Source organism: Podarcis gaigeae (genome assembly GCF_964106915.1).
Source record: "Podarcis gaigeae genome assembly, chromosome: 1".
NCBI classification, from domain to species: domain Eukaryota; kingdom Metazoa; phylum Chordata; class Lepidosauria; order Squamata; family Lacertidae; genus Podarcis; species Podarcis gaigeae.
In genome coordinates, this window is record NC_139678.1 from 84809843 (window position 1) to 84831617 (window position 21775).

A 21775-nucleotide genomic window follows, 5' to 3' on the forward strand; every position below is an offset into this window, starting at 1 on the left:
TACTAGAGCAGTGGTTGTCACACTTGAAAATTTTGCCCGTCTGTATTTATTCAAGATACTGGTCCAGATTCAACTAAATTGTTGTGTTAGCAGAAGCCAGTGGAAGAGCTCCTATTACTGCAATAGGATTATCCTCCATCAACGCCCACCCCGTGCTCCCCCACTCCTTCCTCATGTGTTCCCTCCCTCCCCAGATCCACTCAGCAGGGTCAGGAGATCCCCTAGAACAGCATGAGAGGGGAAGAGAGGGGAGATAGTTCCGCCCAGCAGGCGGAAATGCTTCCACTGACAGTAGTGTTTACCCAGCAACTTTATGGACCCCTGTGGGAATCCATCCTCCTCCAAATCTGTTGGATGAGGCTAGCCATGCACTGGAAACATTAACAGGGCTACAGTGGCCCACTGATTGATGATGTCCTTCTCTCTCCCGCCCACCTAATGCTCTCTGCAATTTTTCACAGTTTCCAACATTATTATATACGCACTTACACCCACATATATTTTATATAATGAATATATGCAGTAAACAACCAATAGCTATAATAAACAATAAAAGCAAAATCTAAAATAATGATCAAAGCAAATTCTTTCCCAATGGACGATCAAGTCAGAGAAGAGAATTATGGCTCACCTAAAAGTTACTATCGCTGGTTGTAAATTGAATTACCTTCTGCATACCCCTCTGAATATCAATTCTTCATTCAATACCGATTCAATTACATATTGTGCTTTCATTTTAACTTCTCAGTAAAGTTAATTTAAACTTCTTCGGTTGTCTGTCAGATTCACGGGCACTCGAATAAGCTCCTCATCAGGGAACTGGAGTTCAGCTCTGGATCTTTTCCAAGGCACAATTCAGAGAAACGTCTTGGTTCAACATTACAAATTGCTGTAACTTGAGACACATCCCACTCAACTGCACCTCTGGTATAAGTTGAGCCTGTTGAAACAGGGGAAGAGGAAAAGACAAGAGTAACATATAGAGTTCACTTCCTGCTCCCTATTTGAAAGCCACTATTTGAGAAGCAAAACTATGATCGAGGAAGTTGCTTGCCCACACGAGTCCAGAGTAATATCCTGTTTGTCTGCCATTGGTTGCCATACAAATGGTTATACTCAGTTGAATATGGGAAGTGCCAATTAAAGTGCCAGGGGGCTTGGACCCCTTGGAAGGCTTTCTGTTTCACCTGCGCTCATAACCAGGGCTCTGTTTTGAACTCTAGGAAGCAGGAAAACAATGTGCCTCTGAGCATGTGCCAAGTGTCTCCCCACACCCACATCTCTGAGCAATTACCAGGCCCTTTAATTTGGCATTGCAGGTCAGAGGATATGACATTTAGTTATTCTTGAGCCCACCTCTCCTTTCAGAAACTGAGCCCTTTCTATAAATCAAAGGGGCAACTGAGATAGGATATTTTGTTCCATAGCACAGATTCCCTGTAGGTCAATTTGAGATCATGTGTCCTCCTTCCTGTGGCCACAGGAACACTCCCATTCACAATGTCTCTCTTCAGCTCCCAAGGTGCACATCGCTCCAGTCTCAGAGGCCCAGTGTCTCCAGACAATCCTGACTGGGATGCCTCTCCTCCTGGAGTGTGAAGTCTCTGCCTCTGATGCTACTGTCCAGTGGTTCAAGGATGGAAATCCTGTGGACCATGACATCTTCACGTTGCAATCAGAGGGCTGCATTCGGAGGCTGTTGGTTCATTCAGCCTGCCCCCTGGATTCAGGGACGTATACATGTGACACAGCTGATGACACTGTGGACTTCACTGTGATGGTGGATGGTGAGTTGAGTCAAAGAAATGTCAAAGGAGTGCATGAGGCAAGCCCTAAACCAGTAGTCTCCAGCTTTCCCAAACCTGATATGCATTTTAAACTCAAATGGACCCATTTATCCCCCCCCCCATTTTACCATCTAGTTGTATGGTGGTGCAACATACCTTATGTTAGGTCATGACCTCTTTTAGGGTCCCAGCCCACCAGTTGAAGATCAAAAATGCTATTAGACCTAAAGTGCTGTTCCTGGCTGAAAAAACTCAGGAGCTAGTGACAACTTCTCAGAACAGCTGCCCAGTCTCTCTCTTCATTGCCCTTTTAGGACCTGAACCAAGTTTATCTACTTGAGGCCACCCATATCTCTGCCTTTCTTCATGCTCTCGTTATTTCATTGTCATTTTTGTGTAATTTATAGGTCCCATACCTAACTGATTGTTAATGACCTCAGCAGCACCAGTCTCCTCTAAAACAGCAGGCATGCTGCAAACACCAAGATCCCTGCTTTCCCCCTGTACCTCATCCAAGTGGCCCCTTTCACTATCTCCTGCTCCACTGAAATGCACAGCACTGAGCCTCCTGTTCCATTGCTCCCCCGACAACTCACATAAGAAATGATGCCCTCACTCTCTATTCTATGCTTTTATGACATTTCTATGCTATGGTGGTATTATGATGGAGATCCAGTGTGGTGTAATGGCTAAGACCTGGTATAACGAGGTTCAAATTTCCAATCAACCATGATTCTCCTTGGGTGATCTTGGGCCAATCACCGTCCCTCAGCCTAACCAACCTCACAAGGTTGATATGAGGATAAGATGGAGGGGAGGGACCACCTTGGAGAAAAGATGGGATATGAATGCAATAATAAATAAATAAATTTATCCCCTGCAGAGCTACCTGTCCGAGTTCTGCACTCCAATGCAGATGCAGCCCATGCCTATCGGGTCTCAGAGCGTGTAGTGCTGGATTGTGAGCTGTCCTGCTCTGATGCTGTTGTGTGCTGGTACAAGGACGGAGAGGAGGTGGAGGAAAAGGATGGCCTCCTGTTGGAGAGCGAAGGGCCTCATCGCCGTCTGGTTATTATTGCGGCCCAGGTTCAGGACACAGGGGAGTTTGCATGTGGCACTGGGGGTGACACTGTCTTCTTCAATGTCACTGTCACAGGTAAGCAAGTCTCCAGGGTTCAGTCCCAGTGATCTTGTGCCCAAATTCACCCTTCCTTTTTGACTTGGGTATGGATTTCTGTCTCTTGCTACTAACCATGATGTTCGTTCTTCGCTAATTAGAGGAAGCCATATTTGAGATTTCTGGTTCCTGTCCTTTCTGTTCTATCTCAGAGCTTCCTAGAACAAAGTGGCTCTAAGTCATATCACACGGGGGATGAAGACTCATATATTCCTGCATTTGTCTTGTAGAGCCACCTGTGCAGATTTTGCACCCAGTGGAGCGTTCACTAGAGAAGCATATACAGGCATTTGAGTGCTTGGAGCTGAGCTGCGAGGTGTCCATTCCCAATGCCCCTGTGCGCTGGTTCAAGGACGGCCTGGAAGTGGATGAGACAAACAACTTGTTGCTTCAAATGGAAGGTGCTGAGCGTCGCCTAGTTGTCCTGCAGGCAAGTGCTGAAGATGCTGGTGAATACATCTGCGAGACCAAGGATGAGTCTGTCTCCTTTGATGTCAGAGTTTCAGGTGAGCACTCTGATCTTGAACCTGCAGTTCTGAGAAGAAGTAGGAGAAAAACCATCCAAAGCCCTAACCCAGTTTCAACTTTAAACCAGTGCAGAAACTTAAATTCTAAGCACACCAGTCCCAACACAGCCCAGACTGAATTACAACTGGCTAATCTGTAAATGAAGCCTTTCCTGTCCAGGGATGGGGAACCTGTGGCCTCTGACATTAGCCATGCTAGTGGAGTCGCAACAGCAGATGAAAGGTCATTTGTTATTTGCCCTGGTCTAGTCCCAGCCATAAATCTGGGTTTATATATTAGTGTATAGATTTGGGCACAGAATTAATATTAAAGCACTCACAATGTATATTATATCCATAAAATCTCTGGAAACAGAATTAATGCCATGGACAAATGGAATAGTACAAGAGACACAGAGGTGCCATTACGCTGTGTCTCTTTATACCCTTTCTTATAAGGTGATCCAAAGAAAGTTTCAATGTGCTGTCGGTCTTCCATCCCCATCAGACAATGTCTGGCCTTCACAAACATATATGCCCTTTTAAATTTTAGCAGGGGCTCGTCCCTCTTCAGTACAGTGCAATTGGAACTTATTATTGGAAGTACCTACACTGATACAGGTGGCGCTGTGGGTTAAACCACAGAACCTAGGGCTTGCCGATTGGAAGGTTGGCCGTTCGAATCCCCGCGACAGGGTGAGCTCCTGTTGCTCGGTCCCTACTCCTGCCAACCTAGCAGTTCGAAAGCACATCAAAGTGCAAGTAGATAAATAGGTACCGCTCCGGCGGGAAGGTAAACGGTGTTTCTGTGTGCTGCTCTGGTTCACCAGAAGCGGCTTAGTCATGCTAGCCACATGACCCAGAAGCTGTACACTGGCTCCCTCAGCCAATAAAGCGAGATGAGCACCGCAACCCCAGAGTCGTCTGCGACTGGACATAATGGTCAGGGGTCCCTTTACCTTTACATTGACGCCCATAAATGTTCAGCAAGCGTTATGCCAACTAAATCTACACCAGCAGATTATTACAGTATTCTCTAATGAGAACATAAGAGGCCTGCTGGATCAGACCAAAGGCCCTTTTAGTCTGGCATCCTGTCCTCGCAATGGCCAACCGGATGCTTGTGGGGAGCCCCACAAATCAGGCATGTGTGCAACAGAACTCTCCCTGCTTGGGATTCCCAGTGACTGGGATTTAGAGACATCCTGCGTCTCTCACTGGAGGTAGTACACAGCCATCGTGACAAATAGCCTTATCCTAAACCCCTCTTAAAGCTGCCCAAGTTGGTGGCCATTACAGTACTACATTTTCTGGCAGTGAATTGCATAGTTTAATTACGTGAAGAGGTATTTAGTTTTGACTGTCCTCCTGAATCTTCCAATGTTCAGCTTCCCTGGGTCACACTAGGTTCTAGTAGGAGAAGGAGAAAAACTTCTCTCTGTCCGCTTTTTCCACACCATGCATAATTGTATGTACTTCTGTCATGTCCCCCTTTCTCACCATTTTTCCGAACTACAAAGCCGTAGACACTGTACCTTTTACTTTATAGATAAACTTATTGTGCTCTTGCAGGCAAACCCTGAGAGAGCTCAAATAATCAATACAAAGGAGGGATTGTCATTCTGTGCATGCATGTTATGTGTTCGCCGTGAGATCCCATCTCTTAGGGATTGGCCTCCATAGTGCTAGTGGTGGTTTGAGAATCCCCACTGGCCAAAATTCACAGGGTCAGTAAAATAATAACTCTTATTTAGACCAACATTTATTTACAATGCATTGTATGAGCTTTTGCTGGCCAAAGCTTTGGCTTTGTGTACTGTGGAAATGCCAGAGCTTTGCTAAATGTGTTTCTAAGGAAGCAGTAAATAAATAGGCCATCTACCTAAATAGGGAATCTCCCTTGTCGTTTGGGGATCCAACAATGCTATTTGCATGAGCGCATCCTTCTATGGCTACACTTCAAACAGCTCTCAAACATTTATTCTGACCAGTATATAAATTTGGCAAAACCTGTAGAAGGAGTTGAATTCTGCACAGAGGACTCCAGCTACAAATGTTTGGGCATAAGCTGCTAGCATGGCGCTGCAGCAAAAAGGCCTAATACCACCCCCAGGTGTATTTGTGGGAACCACTCTTAACCGTACAGACACCCTCCAGCATTGCTTTGAGTTCTAGCAGCCCTTTTAAAAGTATGGCTTTAAAATAATTCCTGGAGAGGGAAGTTGGAGAACTGTTGGAATGACCTATGTTTGGGGAAGTCAGGCCAAACTGTATGTGATACTCAGTTACGCATAGGGTTTCCTCAGTGTTTCTCCCACATGCCCCTCCAGTGAAAAATTTGTGGGTGTGGCCCAGCAACAGCAGTGTTGCCTGTGGCCGCTTCATATCTGGGCTGCCTGCCCTCTCCTTCCAGAGCCCCCTGTGAAGATCGTGCAGCCCCGCAGGACTCCCTCTGTCCTGAAGGCCTCAACGGGGGAGACAGTGACCCTGACCTGTGTGCTCTCTCATGGGAATGCGCCAGTCCGCTGGGTTAAGGACGGTGTCACGCTTGAGGCTAACAGCGGCCTCATCCTGGAGGAAGAGGGTGCCCGGCGGTGTCTGGTCATCCCTGCAGCTGGCCCAGAGCATTCTGGGAAGTACACCTGCAACGCTGTTGATGATACCATGGCCTTCGCCGTCCAGGTGTCTGGTGAGTGCAGTGCTCAGGGACCCTGGTAGCACCAGGGAAGGGAGCTGAGATAAGCGTGTGGGTGGGAGGTAGTTTGGGCAGGGGGGTGTTGGAATTCCAAGCCAATGTTGCTGGGATGGATTTCATGTACTGACCCATTCCAGACCCCAGACACTCTCATTGTGGGCCACGTTCCTTGCACTGCCTTCTGTACAGAGCAAAGTTGTCCTGGAGCTTATTAATGAGGACTGGCTGTACATTCCCCAGAGCCGGTGCTCTGGGCATCAGCATCTCCTAAATCCAGACAGGTTCTAATTTGGTAATGAAAGCAGAGGCATAACAGTATTATTTCCTAAGGAACTGAGCCTGCAATCTCATCTTGTATGACTTTGGTAGCATTCTTTGCCAGTAGACTCATAACAAACACCCCTGACCATTAAGGTCTACGGGAAGTGTTTGCTCTAAACATTGGCTTTTTGTGATCTTCTGCCCTGGATTTCTGGTTTCTTGGCTTGCCTAGAAGTGCGCTGGCTTTTCTTTGTGTTTTCTGCATTCCTGTACCGCTTGATGCTGTCATTCCCGCTAGTATGTTTGCACATCATTCATTGTCCAGAGAGAGCTTGTGCATGTTGTTCTGAGCATGAGTTCGTAAGCACTTCACGTACTACAAATGCAGCCCTATCATTAGTAGCAGATTTTGGGTTATTGCTAATCACCAGTTATTTGTTACATGCAAGATCAAAACGAACAAACCAAAACCCATGCAGCCAGCTATACAGTAAATAATAATACAGTACATTTAAAAAGCCAGGGCAAATAAGAAGAACATCTTAACCTGGAGCCAAAATATAAAATACAATGTAGGAGTTTCAAAGCTGGAGCACCACCAGCAAAAAGGCTCCTCTTCTTCTGGGATATGGGTCCCCCCCCTTCCGTTACTATGGGGAGCACCATTTGCATTTCCTACACCTGGCACAAAAGTGACTTGTGCTGCCCTTTTCTTTCTCTGAGGCTCTAGAGATGGCTACAACCACAGACATGCATGTTGTGTGTGGTGAGGTGAGGATTTAGGCTTGGGAGACTTGGGGTTTGAAGTTGGCTTCACACTCAAGGCCGACGACCCAAAACCACAAATGTCAGGTTCATGGAGTTCTGTGCACAGAAACAAGGTGTTTCATCTCATACATATTGATTTGAAAATACTCTTCCTCATGCACACAAGATCCCCTCTTGCTCCATCATCACCATCAGCTTATTGAAAGCATGTGCAGAGCAGCGGTGAGATCACTTCGATGAATGGAAGGGGATTATTTTTCCTTGTTATGCTCGCTTGCCAAAATAAATGCCCTAGAACTCAATTTTTAAAATGGACAACCCATAAAAATGTAGCTGAACTGAATAAAAATGCTCTCTGGTTCCCTGGAACATTGTAGATAGGAGGGTTCTAATATGACCCACATACCAAGGTTTCTCCTACCCAGTCCAAAAAACTGCTGTGTTGGGTTGGGAGGGGATTTGAAGCCCTGCTTCTTCCTGATACCAGTTCAGATCTATTGCTGTTCCTGAGTGGACCATTTCTTTTGCTTTAACTGTCTGGTTTTAAGGATTGCCACAGTATTTTACCAACAGAGGTTGTATGCAGAGGAATGGCAGGCTGAAACCAACAGGTGAAGTTTTTCTTGTTATGTAGCTGCAGTGATAAGAAATGGTGTGGCCGTTGAAGGCCATTGCAAAGGTAGCAATCCTGTCTAGGTTGCTTTATTGAGCTACTCTTTACATGCAGTTATCTTTTGGTGTGAGACTTGTTCTCTGATTGTGATGCACTCTCTTAGTTATGTGAAAGGTTAAAACTGCAGGGGAAGAGGTTGCTATGTGGTTAAAACTGCAGGGGAAGAGGTTGCTATGTAGATTCATTTCAGCCACAGAGAAGAAGCTGAAGAAGACTTTTGGTCTTGTCCAACCCCTAAGACTCGATTACTCTGAAAGTTTATTAGATAGGTAACAGCTGCTTAGTAGGAGTGTATGATGTTTTTGTGGGGTGGGGGTGGGGTGTCTTTATGATTTACCAGTGAAGTAGAGGTTCATAATGTGAAGGAGATGAACAGTATTCGTTCTGCACTTCCTTGAGATTGAAAACCGGATCCCATGCCCTTGCTGCTTTGCTTAGAGAAGGGTATTCTTAATAGGACTGTTGCCAGCTTTGATGAAAATGAAAACTTTTTGATGAAAGTGAAAACTTTTTATGAGTGCATCTGGCACGATTAAGGTGGGTTAATGCAAGGCAATAATGAATAGCATGGATTCAGAGATCATTTTCTCCTCAGATAGAACCCCCTAGCTTCTTGGTGCCAAAAATGTTTTCCACCCCACATCACACCAATAAGCAACAGTAGTTTGCAAACAGGAAGCTCAACAGGAAGTATCTAATTAAATGGTACTTCTGGTCACAGGAGTATAGAGGGACAGTTGTCGTTTTTTGGCACAAGGGTTTCTCTGTTCTCTCCTGCCAATCATGAAGAAAGTGCCTTTCCCTTATTATTGGTTTGTCACAGCCAGTTCTCCAAGCTGGACTTGATAGTTACAGTATTGGGGATGGCAGGGGAATGCAAATTCCACATAGGAAAACGAAGAATTGAGGATAGCTGCAACACATTTTTTGACATCCAGTATGTTTTGAGCAGAATTCCAGGGAAATGCTTAGCCACAGGAATGCTATCAGCCACCATAGAGGCTGGAGTAGTTAACAGTGGTATTAGCAGAGGGCCCCCACAAATGAGGGCACAGATTTGCATGTGATGATGATGATGATGATGATTTTATTATTTGTATCCTGCCCATCTGACTGAGTTGCCCCAGTCACTCTAAGCAGCTTCCAAGAAATAAAAGCATAATAAAACACCAAACATAAAAAACTTCCCTATCTAGGGCTGCCTTCAGATGTCTTCTAAAAGTTGTATAGTTATTTATCTCCTTGACATCTGATGAGAGGGAGTTCCACAGGGTGACTATGAGCCTGCTCAGTCTGTTGTTCAGGTGTTCACTGTTGATGGGCAATGTCAAGACCTCCGCCCGACCCTCCTACTGCTTTCCCTTCTCAGGGTTCAGTTTTTTAAAACATTACTTGGATTGGAACACCCTTCAGACAAAGAACGCCTTCAAAAAGAGGAATGCTGTCTGCAAAGCAAGACACATGGCCATTCCATAAAGTATGCATTGGCACCCCTAACACTTTGACGAGAACTGATTAAAAGTGAGCTGGACTGTGTACACATTACTGGTTAAAATGCAGCAAGGTCTTGTCCCTGCTGCATTTCAAATCATATTTGCATGTTGTCATACACATCATTACAGCTGGATGTGTTTCCAGGTTGCCTGCTGTCTGTCCATGCCAGTGGGCAGAGAGGGGGCATGGAAGTCTTAAGATGACTTAAGTTTTCAAATTGTATTAAAGCTCGTTTGGGGGAAAACACATCTAAACTCAGTATTTCTCAAGAAGCTGCAGGATAGATGTGGATTGTGGCTAATGTCATGTGTACACAGCTTCCCAAACCAGTGGTGGGTGTGCCCTGGATGCAGAGTCAATGGGAGTGTGTACACAACCCTGTGTGCTGATGAGAACAAAAGGAGTCCTGAGTGGGGGGAAATGTCTGCTGTGCTTTGTAGTTTTGGCCTCTAGGTGGCACTGCATTTGTGGCAGTGGCGTGCAGTCTTGGCAGTGGATTTGTTTTCAGTAGAATCAGCATGTAAGTGATTATCAGACAATTTCTCAGAACTCATATCCAAATGATGGGACGGAGGCCAGGAGACAGGATGTTCTTCGACTTTTTTTTGGTGGGGGGAGAGAGTAAGTAAAGAAGCAAGCAAGCAGCCCCAAAGGAAAACTCCGTCAATTAATAAACTTGAGATGGAGAAAGATTGCATGGCCCATGATAAGTGTGCTGGTTACACACAGCTAAGGAAAACTTATGCCCTGATGCACATTTGATATGGGAATTTGTCTCACAAGCCAAAAAGAATTTGTTATGAAGGCAAGGAAAGAAAAGGAGCAAAAATCCAAGGCAATTGGGCATCTTAAGTGCCCCCAACACACACACACACACGTACGTGATGCTGCTGAAGGTGTATGTGTAGACATGGTCTTGGATGAGAGACCCCTGGGAGGCTTCTGTAAGAGGAGGATAGGATATGTTTTCACATGTTGCTTCAGTTAGGCATATAAAGCCTACAGTGTCCCGGATGCTCACGTCATTTGCATTGACCAGTGCCTCTTCTCCACTTTTCTTCTGCATGAGCAGTGATTGGATATAGCATAGCTAGTTTGAGACAGGCAGCTCAAAGTCAATTTAAACTTGACATCTGAAAATGGCAGTGCCCTCCATATCACTTACACTTAAACTCCTACGCCCAGTTTATTTCAATTGATCTTAATCTCATTTAACATTGTAAACCTGACCATTGGCTCAAAAAACCCAAAACAGTATACTCACACATTTTTTGTATAGAAAATGGAAGCAGTCGTTGTTATATTCTTTGCTGTGCCCAGGACTCTTTGCTCCCTGACACTGTTGTGAGCAAGCCTTCTTGGTGCTTAACTGAAGTCACTGGGACTGACCCTAAACAGCAAGTCATCCCCAAGTCAAATGGACCCATAGCCTCAGAATGATATAACATTGGTTAAACCCATGGAATTTAGGTGCTCCAAGTGATACACTTCATTTCATTCCAGTTCTCTTAAACGACACAGTGCTTAGGATGCATTTTATGTACAACCAGGAAAAAAATAGTCTCTTGGGTAGGGAGGCTGTTGTTAGGATGAACACAATATGGATTGCAGAATGCTTTGCACAGTAAGAGCGCTATGAAAATGTTTACTGGATTGAGAAGCAGTGGAAAGTTAACAGAACCTTTGTTTATGCTGGCAGACCCCCCATTGCGGATTGTGGGGCGTGATGAACTGCAGACTCAGCACCGCTGCCTGACCTCGGAGGACCTGACCCTGTCTGTGACGCTGTCTTGCCCTAAAGGAGAGGTGAAGTGGTACAAGGATGGAGAGAAGCTGCAGGACACAGACCGTGTGCGTCTGGAGCAGGATGGCGCGTGCCATTCGCTGGTGATTCTGGGAGCCGAGCGCTGTGATGCAGGAGAGTATCTGTGTGACAGTGGTGATGACAGCCTCATCTTCTACGTCACGGTAGAGGGTAAGATCTGGGCCTGGAAGGAGAGGGGCCGCTTTTGAGAACCTTAAAAAAAAAATCATTTTTTTCAAGGCAATAATGCAGTCTCACAGCAGAAAGAGCATCATGTTCCAGCGTACAGATTGCTTCAATATGATTTCAGTAATCTAAATTCAGTAAGAGAGAAAAAGGTTTCGATGGGAATTTGTCCTCCCACGTACATTTGCAAAAGGTCAACTTATTCACAGTCATTACCTTTTGTTTCGTGTTTCCATCAACTACAGTTCTGGCTGCTATTGTAATGTTGCCCACAAATTCTCAGTGTCTCTTGAATAGAATCTCGGAGGGATCCTCATAATGTTAGGAAAAGAAAGAGTGGGAAATTCATATCCTGTAATTTATTGCCTCAGCTTCTTTATGCCAATAGCATTCAGTTTCTTCTCCTTGACACCAACATGCATGTAATTAGCTTGCCTTCATAGTTTCATCTCCAGCTTCTATATGAAATGCCACTGATATAACATCTTGTAACATTTATCATTCAAAGCACCTGCTAAGTGGGATCTCTGCAACAAATAATCTCCCATCATCCATGGTGATTTTATGAGTTAAAACTTGTTCTTATTGATGTTTGCAGTAATAATGAGGGTTGTGGATACTTGGTGCTTTAAGAAAACCCAGCAGCTCAACAACAATCAACATACAGTACCAAAAAAGCTGTATTCTACATGAATTACTTACGAAAACCAAGCAAATGCATATCTACTTGCTTATTTTCAAGAATGCTGGTGGTTTTGGAGAATACTAGCACCTCATCTCCAACTGCTGTTGAGAACATATTTATATATTGTTATATATAAAAATATTTAGATACCGCTGTATGATAGAAATAGATCATTATATTTTACAATATAAAATCATATAGTAAAATCTTTTTTTTTTAAGAGATGGGTTTTAACCACTTAATGTGGAAACTCAGAAGGTGCCTGTTAAGTGGCAGAAGAGTACAAAGGACAAGTCCCTGGCAGATTGAGTTCTTTTCTGGGGTCAGGGGGCACTTCCAAACTGTCAGTTTTTTTACGCAAAGTAAGTTGATTTGGTTGATCCTGCAACAAACCCTCTTTCCCCAAAAACTGGACCTTTTGTGATAAGGAAAGTGATGGGAAATTCACTGGAAAAGGTCAGAAAACAACTGCTTGATGCAGAATTGTATAATCTCCTCAGGAATTAGAATGAATTAGAATGAATACTTAATAAAAAAACCTCCCCGCAGACTTGGTGCAAACATGCTCTATAAGCAGGTTGTCTGGAAGTGACCTGGATCAGGTCATAAAGCTACTGGTGGCTGCTAATCCTGATCACTGTATATTACCTCCAGTATATTTCATACAGTCTGCTTTTGGATGCCAGTTTCTGGGGATCACAAGTGGGAAGAGGGCAATTGCACCTGTGTTTTGCTTGGGCATCTGGCTGACCATTTTGAGAGCAGAATGCTGCACCAGAGAAGTCTTTGGTATGACCCAGCGGGACTCCTCTTGTGTTGTTACAGTTGCCCACCCAGGAAAGAGTCCCAAGGAAATCACTCCATCTTTGGACAGCGTGACAGGCCTCACTGGACGCTGAGAGGGCTGCAAGTTGTGGGCAGTGAGAACTCCACAGTGTATGAGCTCTAATGCGCTGGTGTTTGATGTTTCATAGCAAACTGCCTACCAGTCCTTCATGTGTCCTCTGAAATCAGTCTCATGTGAATACACTGAGCTTTTAAGGCTCTGCCCATTTAAAGGAATCTCTAGTTTTCCCCTCCTCCAAACCTGGACCTGCTTCATGGTGGAAAGGAAGTGAGATAGGGTTGAAATTTGCTGCCTCATCCTTTGTTGGGTCCGCAAAGCACAATGTTCCCCACCTTTTTGTGTGGTATTCCTTTGTGCCCCCTCTGCTCCATCTTATCTGTGTTGGTGCTTGTGTTCACCTTCTGTGGGCTCTTTATGACTACCGGATGGCAGGTGGTTGTGTGTGCCTTTCTTTCTGTAGACCTGCAGGCCCTTTCTGTGCCCTGCGCTGTGACACCTTGTCTCTTTCTCTGTTTCCTAAGAACCTCCCATCTCCATTGTGGGAAACACAGGGGTTCCAGAGCACCACTCGCTGGTGTCCGGACAGGCTCTGGTATTGGCTTGCAAGGTGTCGTCGCCTAGTGCTGCTGTGCGCTGGCTACGGAATGGGGAGGAGCTGGTACCCAGCAAGCGTGTGCGCATTGAAGCCCATGGGAGACAACGCCAACTCACCATCCTTGGAGCCAAGCCGGGAGACTCAGGCTCCTATGTGTGCGATGCAGGCACTGACCGAATGGAGTCCATAGTTAAAGTGGCAGGTGAGGCCTCGTCAGAAAAAGTGAGAAAACTGGCAAGCCATGACTGGGGTTGAAAATCAGGGTTACAGAGAGGTGGGCAGCTGAGAAATGTTGCTTATCCCATTCCTTCTTCACTGGATGGAGAACTCAGGAGCTGGTGTCGTGCAATTGCTTGGACCAGAGGTAGTCAAAAAGCAAGCTAACAAATTGCTGCCCTTTCATGACCCAAAATCTGCTGCCTCAGCTGCCTCACTCTGTCCAGTGGTTGGGCCAGCCTTGGCTGGTTTCTTTGCTTTGTGGCAGGGGTTGCCAACCTTTTTGGATCCATGGGCATGTTGTAGGCACCATACACACCCGCCCACCCACAGCCAAGCACACACCATAACCTATTCTACTGGCTACAAAGAATGCTTCTTTCAAGCCTAAATTCAACAGAAGGGGACCCTGTGAGCACCAGGGAAGGTCTCTGGGGGTGCGTGCATGCCCTTGGGTGCCACAGTGGTGACCCCTGCTTCATCGATAGCATTTGGGAGGTTAGTACAGAGAGCCGGAGTTGTGCTCCCACCTTCAGGCTCAGAGGAACTTAGTAATAGAACGCGGCAGGTGACAAGTGAAGGGTTCAGGCTGCTTCTCTATCTGCACTCTGCCAGTGAGGGGGTTAAATTTAACTTTGGCCGATTCTCAGGCGCCACTGCTTCTGCACCTTCTGCCAACAAATGCTGCCCTCCTTGAAAGCAAGGGAGGCCTTATTGACTGGAGGCTGTTTTTCTTTTCTTAAGTGTGAGGGGGAGGGAGTTGTCAAGGGCTGCCCCCACCAGGCCAGGCCAGGTGCTTTGAGGAGAGGCAGGGAAGTAATCCCAGTGGTCTCTGCCAAGAAGGTAGGGTGCCAGCAGGCTGAAGCAGTGGCCTTTCTGGCATCTGGGACTGGGCACCATGCCTTTTGGGGAGAAGAGGAAGCCAAAGAGCAAAAACAAGTGCTGGGGGCAGCAGGACACATTTCTAGAGTGGCTGTGGATTTTGTCTTGAGGCAAACGCTCAGCTCCATTCATTGTGGCACCCACTGCCAGGGCAGTTCAGGACTTTGAACATACAAATGCTCACCAAAAGCAGTGAAATTTTGCTACCACATATAAACGAAGCGAGTTTTCTGACATGCACTTGCCCTACATTATTTATTTTATTTCCTGAAATGGGTATGAGTAAGAAGGGGTAGGAGCAACAAGAGCAACCATGGAGTCTTGCTACTGACTATTGAGTCCTACTTAGTTTCCCTCTGGATTAAGTGTTCCCTGACGTTGCATATGTTAAGGTTGCCATATTTCAAAAAGCAAAATTCCTGACACCCACAAAGTTGTTGAGACCTCAAAAATGTCGAGCTAATTATTATTAGCTAAATATTAACCCAAATTATTAAGCTTTTGGGGAAAACATCCCCCCAAAATAGGGATCTTAAGCTTTTGAAGCTGTTTCCACTGCCTTTTCCATCACATTGCCATACATCCAGGTTTTCCCTGACATTTTGCCACTTTGGCAAAATTCCCCCGATGCCATTTTTACACCTGAAAACAGAAAATTATGCACAGTGGATGTCAGGAATTTTGACTCCTGGGGCAGAAAATCCAAATTGCACTTTCCAGCGATGCTGTTGTATTTGATTATTATAATTTGAGAGGCTGGACCTCTTTTCTCTAGGATCTTTTCTGCAAACAAAATGTTAATACTTAATAGAAGGAAGCCACATATGTTGTTGTCTAGAAATGCTGAATTTGTGCCAGGCAATCTTAATTATGTACTAAAGTGCTATCACAAAATAAATGATCCAGGAGAAAATATGTTAGTTGAGGTTTATGTAAAATACAACCCCTGTAGCTGTAGAGCTACAGCTTAAAAAAAGAAAAACAGCAACCCTTGACAATTTCTTGCCTTTTATTGGCACAAGTCCAAGACCACCTCCTTTCACCAGCCTGCCTGCTTTGCAGTGGGGTTGGCTGCGTTTTCACAGGACAGCAAAATGTCCCCTGCCTTGCTTAAGATGGAGGTCTTCTATCTCTTGTTACCAGCACCCCCTGTCCACATTGTGAACAAGAACGATGCCCATGTGCCTTTGGAAGTCCAGGAAGGAGAGAACATGACCCTGGTTGCCCGTCTCTCCCAAGAGAAAGCTTCTGTCCGGTGGCTGAAAAACATGCGGCCCCTTTATCCTGGGCCACGCCTTGTGGTGAGCAGCGAGGGGGCAATACGCAGCCTCACCATCAGGCAAGCTGAGCCAGGTGACAGCGGCACCTATACCTGTGACACTGGGGATGATGAATTGCATTTCACAACGTATGTGCAAGGTAAGATGGGCCCACCAGTTCCCTTTCTAGGCCTGATGGGGCGACAGTAGCAAAGAGAAGCTTCCAGAACCAAGTCCCCCCTCCTCCTCCATCTTCCTTATGTTTCTGAAAGCCTGTGGCAACCATTGTGGCAATTCCATTCTGTGACATTGGCAGTGGGAGGAGGATTGGAAAAGTGTGTGGTATCTCAAGGTGCTGTGGCAGGAGGAGCATGTGTTTGGTGCTAGGAGCTGTAGGGTGGTCCCACGTGCAGCCTGTGAACTATCAACCTACAATATCCTCCTTGCAAAGGTATTTCCTCCCTGGTGGTGGTGTGGGGCAAGGGGGAAACTCATGGACCAAACATCAAGGTCTGATGGAAGTCTCCTGTGTTCCCCAGTAACAAGGGAGAGTTGGCGTGACACTCATAGAACAACTAAAGAGAAAAGCCAGAAGTGGAGTTAGCTGCATCAATCGACAAGATGTAGGGTGGGGATTTGAAGGAACCACTTGGCTCAGCTGGGCAGATATTGGAGACCATTTTGACCACCTTCTACCCTCTCTAATCCTCTTCTTCTTCCGCCAGAGGCCCCCGTGCTGTTTGTTCCCAAGCCAGAGCATCCAGAGAAGGTGCTGGTGCTGGAGGGTGGCAGTGCAGTGCTCTCTGCCATCGTCTCCAAGGAGCCAGCTATGGTGAGGTGGGAAGGACCTCGAGGGGCCTTGGTGGCGGGCGACCAGTGCCAGCTGCGCAGAGAGGGCCGGGTCCACAGCCTTCTGCTGAGCAACGTGGGCAAAGCAGATGCTGGAGAGTACATATGCCACTCCCATCATGACCAGCTGCGCTTTGAGCTGAGTGTCAAAGGTGAGAGGTCTGTGTTGGGGAACATGGAAGGCAATCCCATATGAGACTGGCAGCACTTCGGGGCTCTGTGGGATGGGCTGAACAAAAGGAAGCAAGTCCAATTAGGATGGCTTGTGAGACTCAAAATGGAGTGAGGATGTTTTATTAATTTCATGCTTCTCCCACATAGTGGCCTCCAGATACTTTGGGCTACAACTCCCATCAGCCTCAGCTGGACGCCACTACACAGGGAAGCCTGCATCAAATGATTTTGTTAAAGGGAGAATTATGGCAGGTGTGCCAGCTTCTACCATACTGGGATAAGCCACGTGGGTTGAAATTCTCCCTTCTACACAATGGTCAAAGGAGCCTGCTTCACCAAAGTCTCTGTATTTCCCAGTGAACCTGTATCTATTCCCAGTGAGCCTTGCACCTTTACTGGCTAGTCCAGCCTTCACCAGCCTGATGTTCTCCAGATGTTTTGGACCACAATTTCCATGCTGTCTGGGGTTGATGGGAAATGTAGTCTGAAACATCTGGATGATATCAAGTTGGAGAAGGCTGGCCTGGAGCAATTGCTAATTTAGTCTTATTCCAAACCTGACGGCTTTCTTTACAAAGGGATGTGGCAGGGGCAGTCAGCAGGAGAGAACTGCAAGTGGAGTTGAAGCTTTGCTTAGTGTTATCTGTTTGGTAGCTCTTGATATAGAAGAGACAGACCTCCGGCCAGTTTCAGAAATAGCCTGTATTTTTTCCTCCACACACTGAGAACAATCAGTGGCTATTAGAAGTGATAGTTAAATAGATTGTCTCTATTCATAGAGGCAATATCGACCTAATTCCCAGGTGCTTGGGGCAAGCAGTGAGATGATCCCCATTGCGATGCTCTTGTATAATTCCAGAGGCATCTGCCTGGCCGCTGTAGAAAACATAATATGGGGTGAGAAGGGCTTCTGCTCTGATCCAACAAGGCAGTTCATGGTTTATGACAATAAGTAGCAACCAAAGCTCTAGCACACAGGCCTCTTCTGCATGCTTATGTCTCTTCTTTGGACCCCCACTTTGATCCACCTCATCTGGGTTTGCACTTTAGCGATTGTGGAGTTGACTTTGCTTTGAAGGGGCCCGAGCCCAGTGGTGGAGCGTGGGATTTGCACGTCCAGCATTCTTTGACTCAGTCCTTGGCATCTCCAGTTAAAGGGATTCTAGGGTGGAGGACTAGGAAAGCTAGTGCAGGAGACTTTGGTTTGTTAAGCAGAGGAAACAATGCTGGCCTGACTCAGTACAGTAAGCCCACAAGTTATACAGGGGTTACTTTCTGGAGATGGCGCTTAAAGCTAAAATCGTGTATAGTCAAAACACTTTGGGTTCAATGGCGGGTGGGTACTGTATACTATAAGGCAACTTCATATATACAGGATTTTTATTTTTTTCTCCAACCCCTGCCACCACTTTTATGAAAGCAGCTTGTACTTTCTACAAAATACTAAAATCACTTATCTGCCATATTATATTTACACAAGATTTTCTGTTCCTTGGTTCAGCAACTGGCATTTTTGGCTTGGTGTAGAGCTTGGAACAGCCCAGCCCTTTTGTAGCCAAGATTGGAAAGCAGGGAGTCCAGTTCCCTGTGCTCAAATTCTGTGACTGGCATAAATAATGCATGTTTGCATGTGTTCACATAAGTTCCTTATTTATTCAGCAATTTGGAAGAGTTAAGAGTGAGTGAAGAGTGCTACTTCAGAAGCCTTTCCTTCTGAACTTAGTGAAAGCCGTTCCTCAATCTTTTGAGTTTCTTCAGCAAATTATGTCCTCAAATATTTATTTGTTTTCATGAAGGTTGGAAATTTAGAAAGAATTGTGGGTCTTGGACTTCTGCAAAAGATTTGAGTTGCTGCATGATCAGGATTTTCTGCAGGTTTCCAGACAACCACCACTACTCACAGTATGTAAGACATCAAGTGTTCTGCCTTTTGCCTTCTCACCTCAGCGGTACTATTCCTTGCCCTCCTCAGAGCTGCCAGTGAAGTTTGTTCGGGGTCTATCAGATGTGCTGGCACTGCAGGGGGAGACCGTGTTGTTCTGGTGTGAGCTGTGCAAAACCAAAGGTGATGTCCTCTGGCTGAAGGATGGGCAGGAGCTGGAAGCCAATGAACACCATGAGATCCGAGCAGAGGGACGGGAACGTTCCTTGACCCTGAGACACGTAGGGCCTGAGGATGCTGGTGAATACTCGTGTGAAAGCAAGGATGACCGCACCCTAGCCATCCTCACAGTGCAGAGTGAGTCCTTTGGGGAAAGGGCCTGAGCTCAGTGGTTTTGCACTCAATGTTTTGCATGCCAAATGTCCCACATTCCATCCCCAGCACCTCCAGATAGGACTGTGATGGGGAAAGATGCCTTTCATATTTCTGGAGAGCTGCTGCCAGTCGGTGTAGACAGTTCTGGGATGTATCAATGGTCTGACTCAATATAAGGCAGCTACCTATATTATTTCCCATGGAACAACTTGCTCTGGTTCCAATAACCTGTGTCCATAATCCTACATACATTTTTATTGTGGGCCACTGAGATGCTATGAGGGCTGGGTGCTGGGATACCCCCACTGGACTGACAAGATACTGTGTATCAATAGGCTTCTGGGATAGCCAGGCCCCTCCCAGCACAGGCCTAGCCATCCCTGACTCTAAGCACTTTCTTCCCCAGTCCCTAGATCAGTGGAAATCATTTCCGAGCTCCACAACTTAACTGTGCTGGAGGGGGATGATGCCACCTTCAAGGCTGTGGTGTCTCCAGATGACGTGGCTCTCAAGTGGCAGCACCATGGCCAAGATATAGTGCCCAGTGAGCGGTTCGCCACCACCAGGGTTGGGCTGTGCCACACCCTCACCATACAGCAGTGCCGGTTGAGTGACACTGGCATAGTCACTGTCCACGCAGAAGGTCTGGTGAGTTCAGCCAGGCTCAGTGTGCAAGGTAAGAAGAAAGGCGATGCTAGCATGTGGTTTTGGGATGGATCAAAGGAGCATCTAAGTAGCCGGGCGGTGGCACATATTGGTAGTAAGCAGGAGTAGGGACACCTGTATTTACCCTATCTATCATGTGCCCCACCCTGCTTCTGAACTGTGCATTAAGGAAATGCAAACTCTGCTATCTGAATAAAGTAAACAAATTAAGAATGATTGCCCGTCTTTGCTTATTTGGCATGATATAGTTTGCTTCTTTAGCCCTGCAGGGCTCGCAATAGAAGCTTTGTTGGAAGTTCTGCTAAACCTCACCCTCACCCCTTGTCTTATGAGATTTTGCCTGCTGCTGCACAATTGATTTTTTTTTTTTAATCCCCTGTAGCTCTACAGGTCCTTGCACTTTCAAGCAGCGAAAGCTGAGCTTCTCAGGGTGCTGGATTCTGTAGCCAGTACCAAATTCTGTTCCAACCAGCATGCCAAACGCACCTGGACCTTGATGGTTATAATTTGGCGCTTACAAATTCATGGTTCTCTCCTGATAGAGAGGCAGGGGGCATGGCCTGGTAACATGCCAGGATAGGATATGAAACTGTAGTTGACAAATCTTTGACTTCTTCCTGCAGAGGCTCAGGTGATATTTGTGCAGACACTGCGTGACTTGATGGCTGAGGAAGGGCAAGACGTCTGCTTGGAAGTGGAGCTGAGCTTGGAGAGCGCAGAAGTGCAATGGATGAAGCAAGGCATCCTTCTGCAGCAGAACACCAAATACTCCATGGAGGCATGTGGGTCTCAGCGGACCCTTACCATCCACAACATTGAGCTTGCAGATCGGGGCACCTACCGCTGTGAGAGCCTGCATGACCGCACCCAAGCCAGGCTGAGTGTAGAACGTAGGTGCCAACCTCTGACTTCTTCCCCATCCTTTTTTGTCTCTCTGATCTTGGCTGTAGATTATCTGTGGCTGCCACAATTTTAACTGGTGTAGCCAGATAGAATCATAATTCACTGCTGCTGAAGGAGTTACATTGGTTGCCTATTCGTTTCTGAGCCCAATACAAGGAGCTTACCTTTAATGTCCTAAACGGCTTTGGACCCAAATATCTGAAGAAGCATCCCTCCCCCTACCAACCTGCCATACCTTAAGATCTTCAGAGGAGGCTCCTCTGCATGTACCTCTGTTGGAGGAGGTTTGGTTTGTGTCACAAACACAAAACTCTACATACCTGAAAACAGGTATTTTCAGCTCTTGCCCCTGTTCTGTGAAATGTCCTTACCTTTGCCAAATGTGAAGCAGCAACCATCAGTTGCTTAGGATGACTTGTAAGGACTTACCTTTTGGCCCAGGCAAACTCATAAGATTGGAACCCACCTTATGTATGAATCCCCTGAATCTGTTTTATATGTTTTTTAATAAAATACCGTTTTGTTGATTTTAGGCTGTAGTTTTGTTTTAATGGATTTTTTTTTATATTGTATGTAGTGTGCGCCATTTTTTTTTTAATTAAGCAGTTTAGAAATGCATTTGAATTAATGGAATACATCAATAACATTCCTAGCCAGCTGCCATTATTCTTGGGGAGCAGGCTGCTTTCTTGACAAAACCAAAATGGAACTTGCACTAATCTCTTAACCTTCTTTCCCCACTAATTCAGCCCGAAGAGTGACGGTGAGGAAGCCTCTGTTGGATGTGGAGACTTTTGAAAAGGAGACCGTGACGTTTGAGCTGGAGCTGTCCCATGCCAACGTGGCCGGGGTCTGGACACGCGATGGCATCCGTGTGAAGCCAAGCTCCACCTGCCGAGTGAGCGCCATGGGCTTTGTGCACAGCCTGACACTGCTGGGGCTCACGCTGGACGACTCAGGGACCGTGGCCTTCACCGCTGACACTGTGCGAAGTAGTGCCCGCCTTACTGTCCAAGGTACTGGGGCAAGGCAGTCCATGCGCAAAGGGCAGAATTGTCTTGTGCTAGATGAGCCCCACCTAATACATTCAG

At 46.2% G+C, this 21775-nt stretch overlaps 1 protein-coding gene across 11 annotated transcripts in view; it reads left to right on the forward strand.

Annotated features, from left to right (window-relative positions):
- The window catches only part of OBSL1 (obscurin like cytoskeletal adaptor 1), a 64466-nt gene that overhangs the window by 28352 nt on the left and 14339 nt on the right, over positions 1-21775 (forward strand). For 6 of the 11 annotated variants that reach the window (XM_083726565.1, XM_083726569.1, XM_083726568.1 and 3 more), the window contains 12 exons: positions 1515-1787; positions 2671-2943; positions 3195-3470; positions 5884-6159; positions 11061-11336; positions 13405-13680; positions 15720-15995; positions 16561-16836; positions 18831-19097; positions 19522-19791; positions 20405-20671; positions 21434-21700. In XM_083726565.1, the coding sequence (XP_083582691.1) occupies positions 1515-1787; positions 2671-2943; positions 3195-3470; positions 5884-6159; positions 11061-11336; positions 13405-13680; positions 15720-15995; positions 16561-16836; positions 18831-19097; positions 19522-19791; positions 20405-20671; positions 21434-21700 (3273 nt within the window). The remainder of the gene's footprint in view (positions 1-1514; positions 1788-2670; positions 2944-3194; positions 3471-5883; positions 6160-11060; positions 11337-13404; positions 13681-15719; positions 15996-16560; positions 16837-18830; positions 19098-19521; positions 19792-20404; positions 20672-21433; positions 21701-21775) is intronic. The other 5 variants (XM_083726570.1, XM_083726572.1, XM_083726571.1 and 2 more) reach the window with 1 other exon arrangement.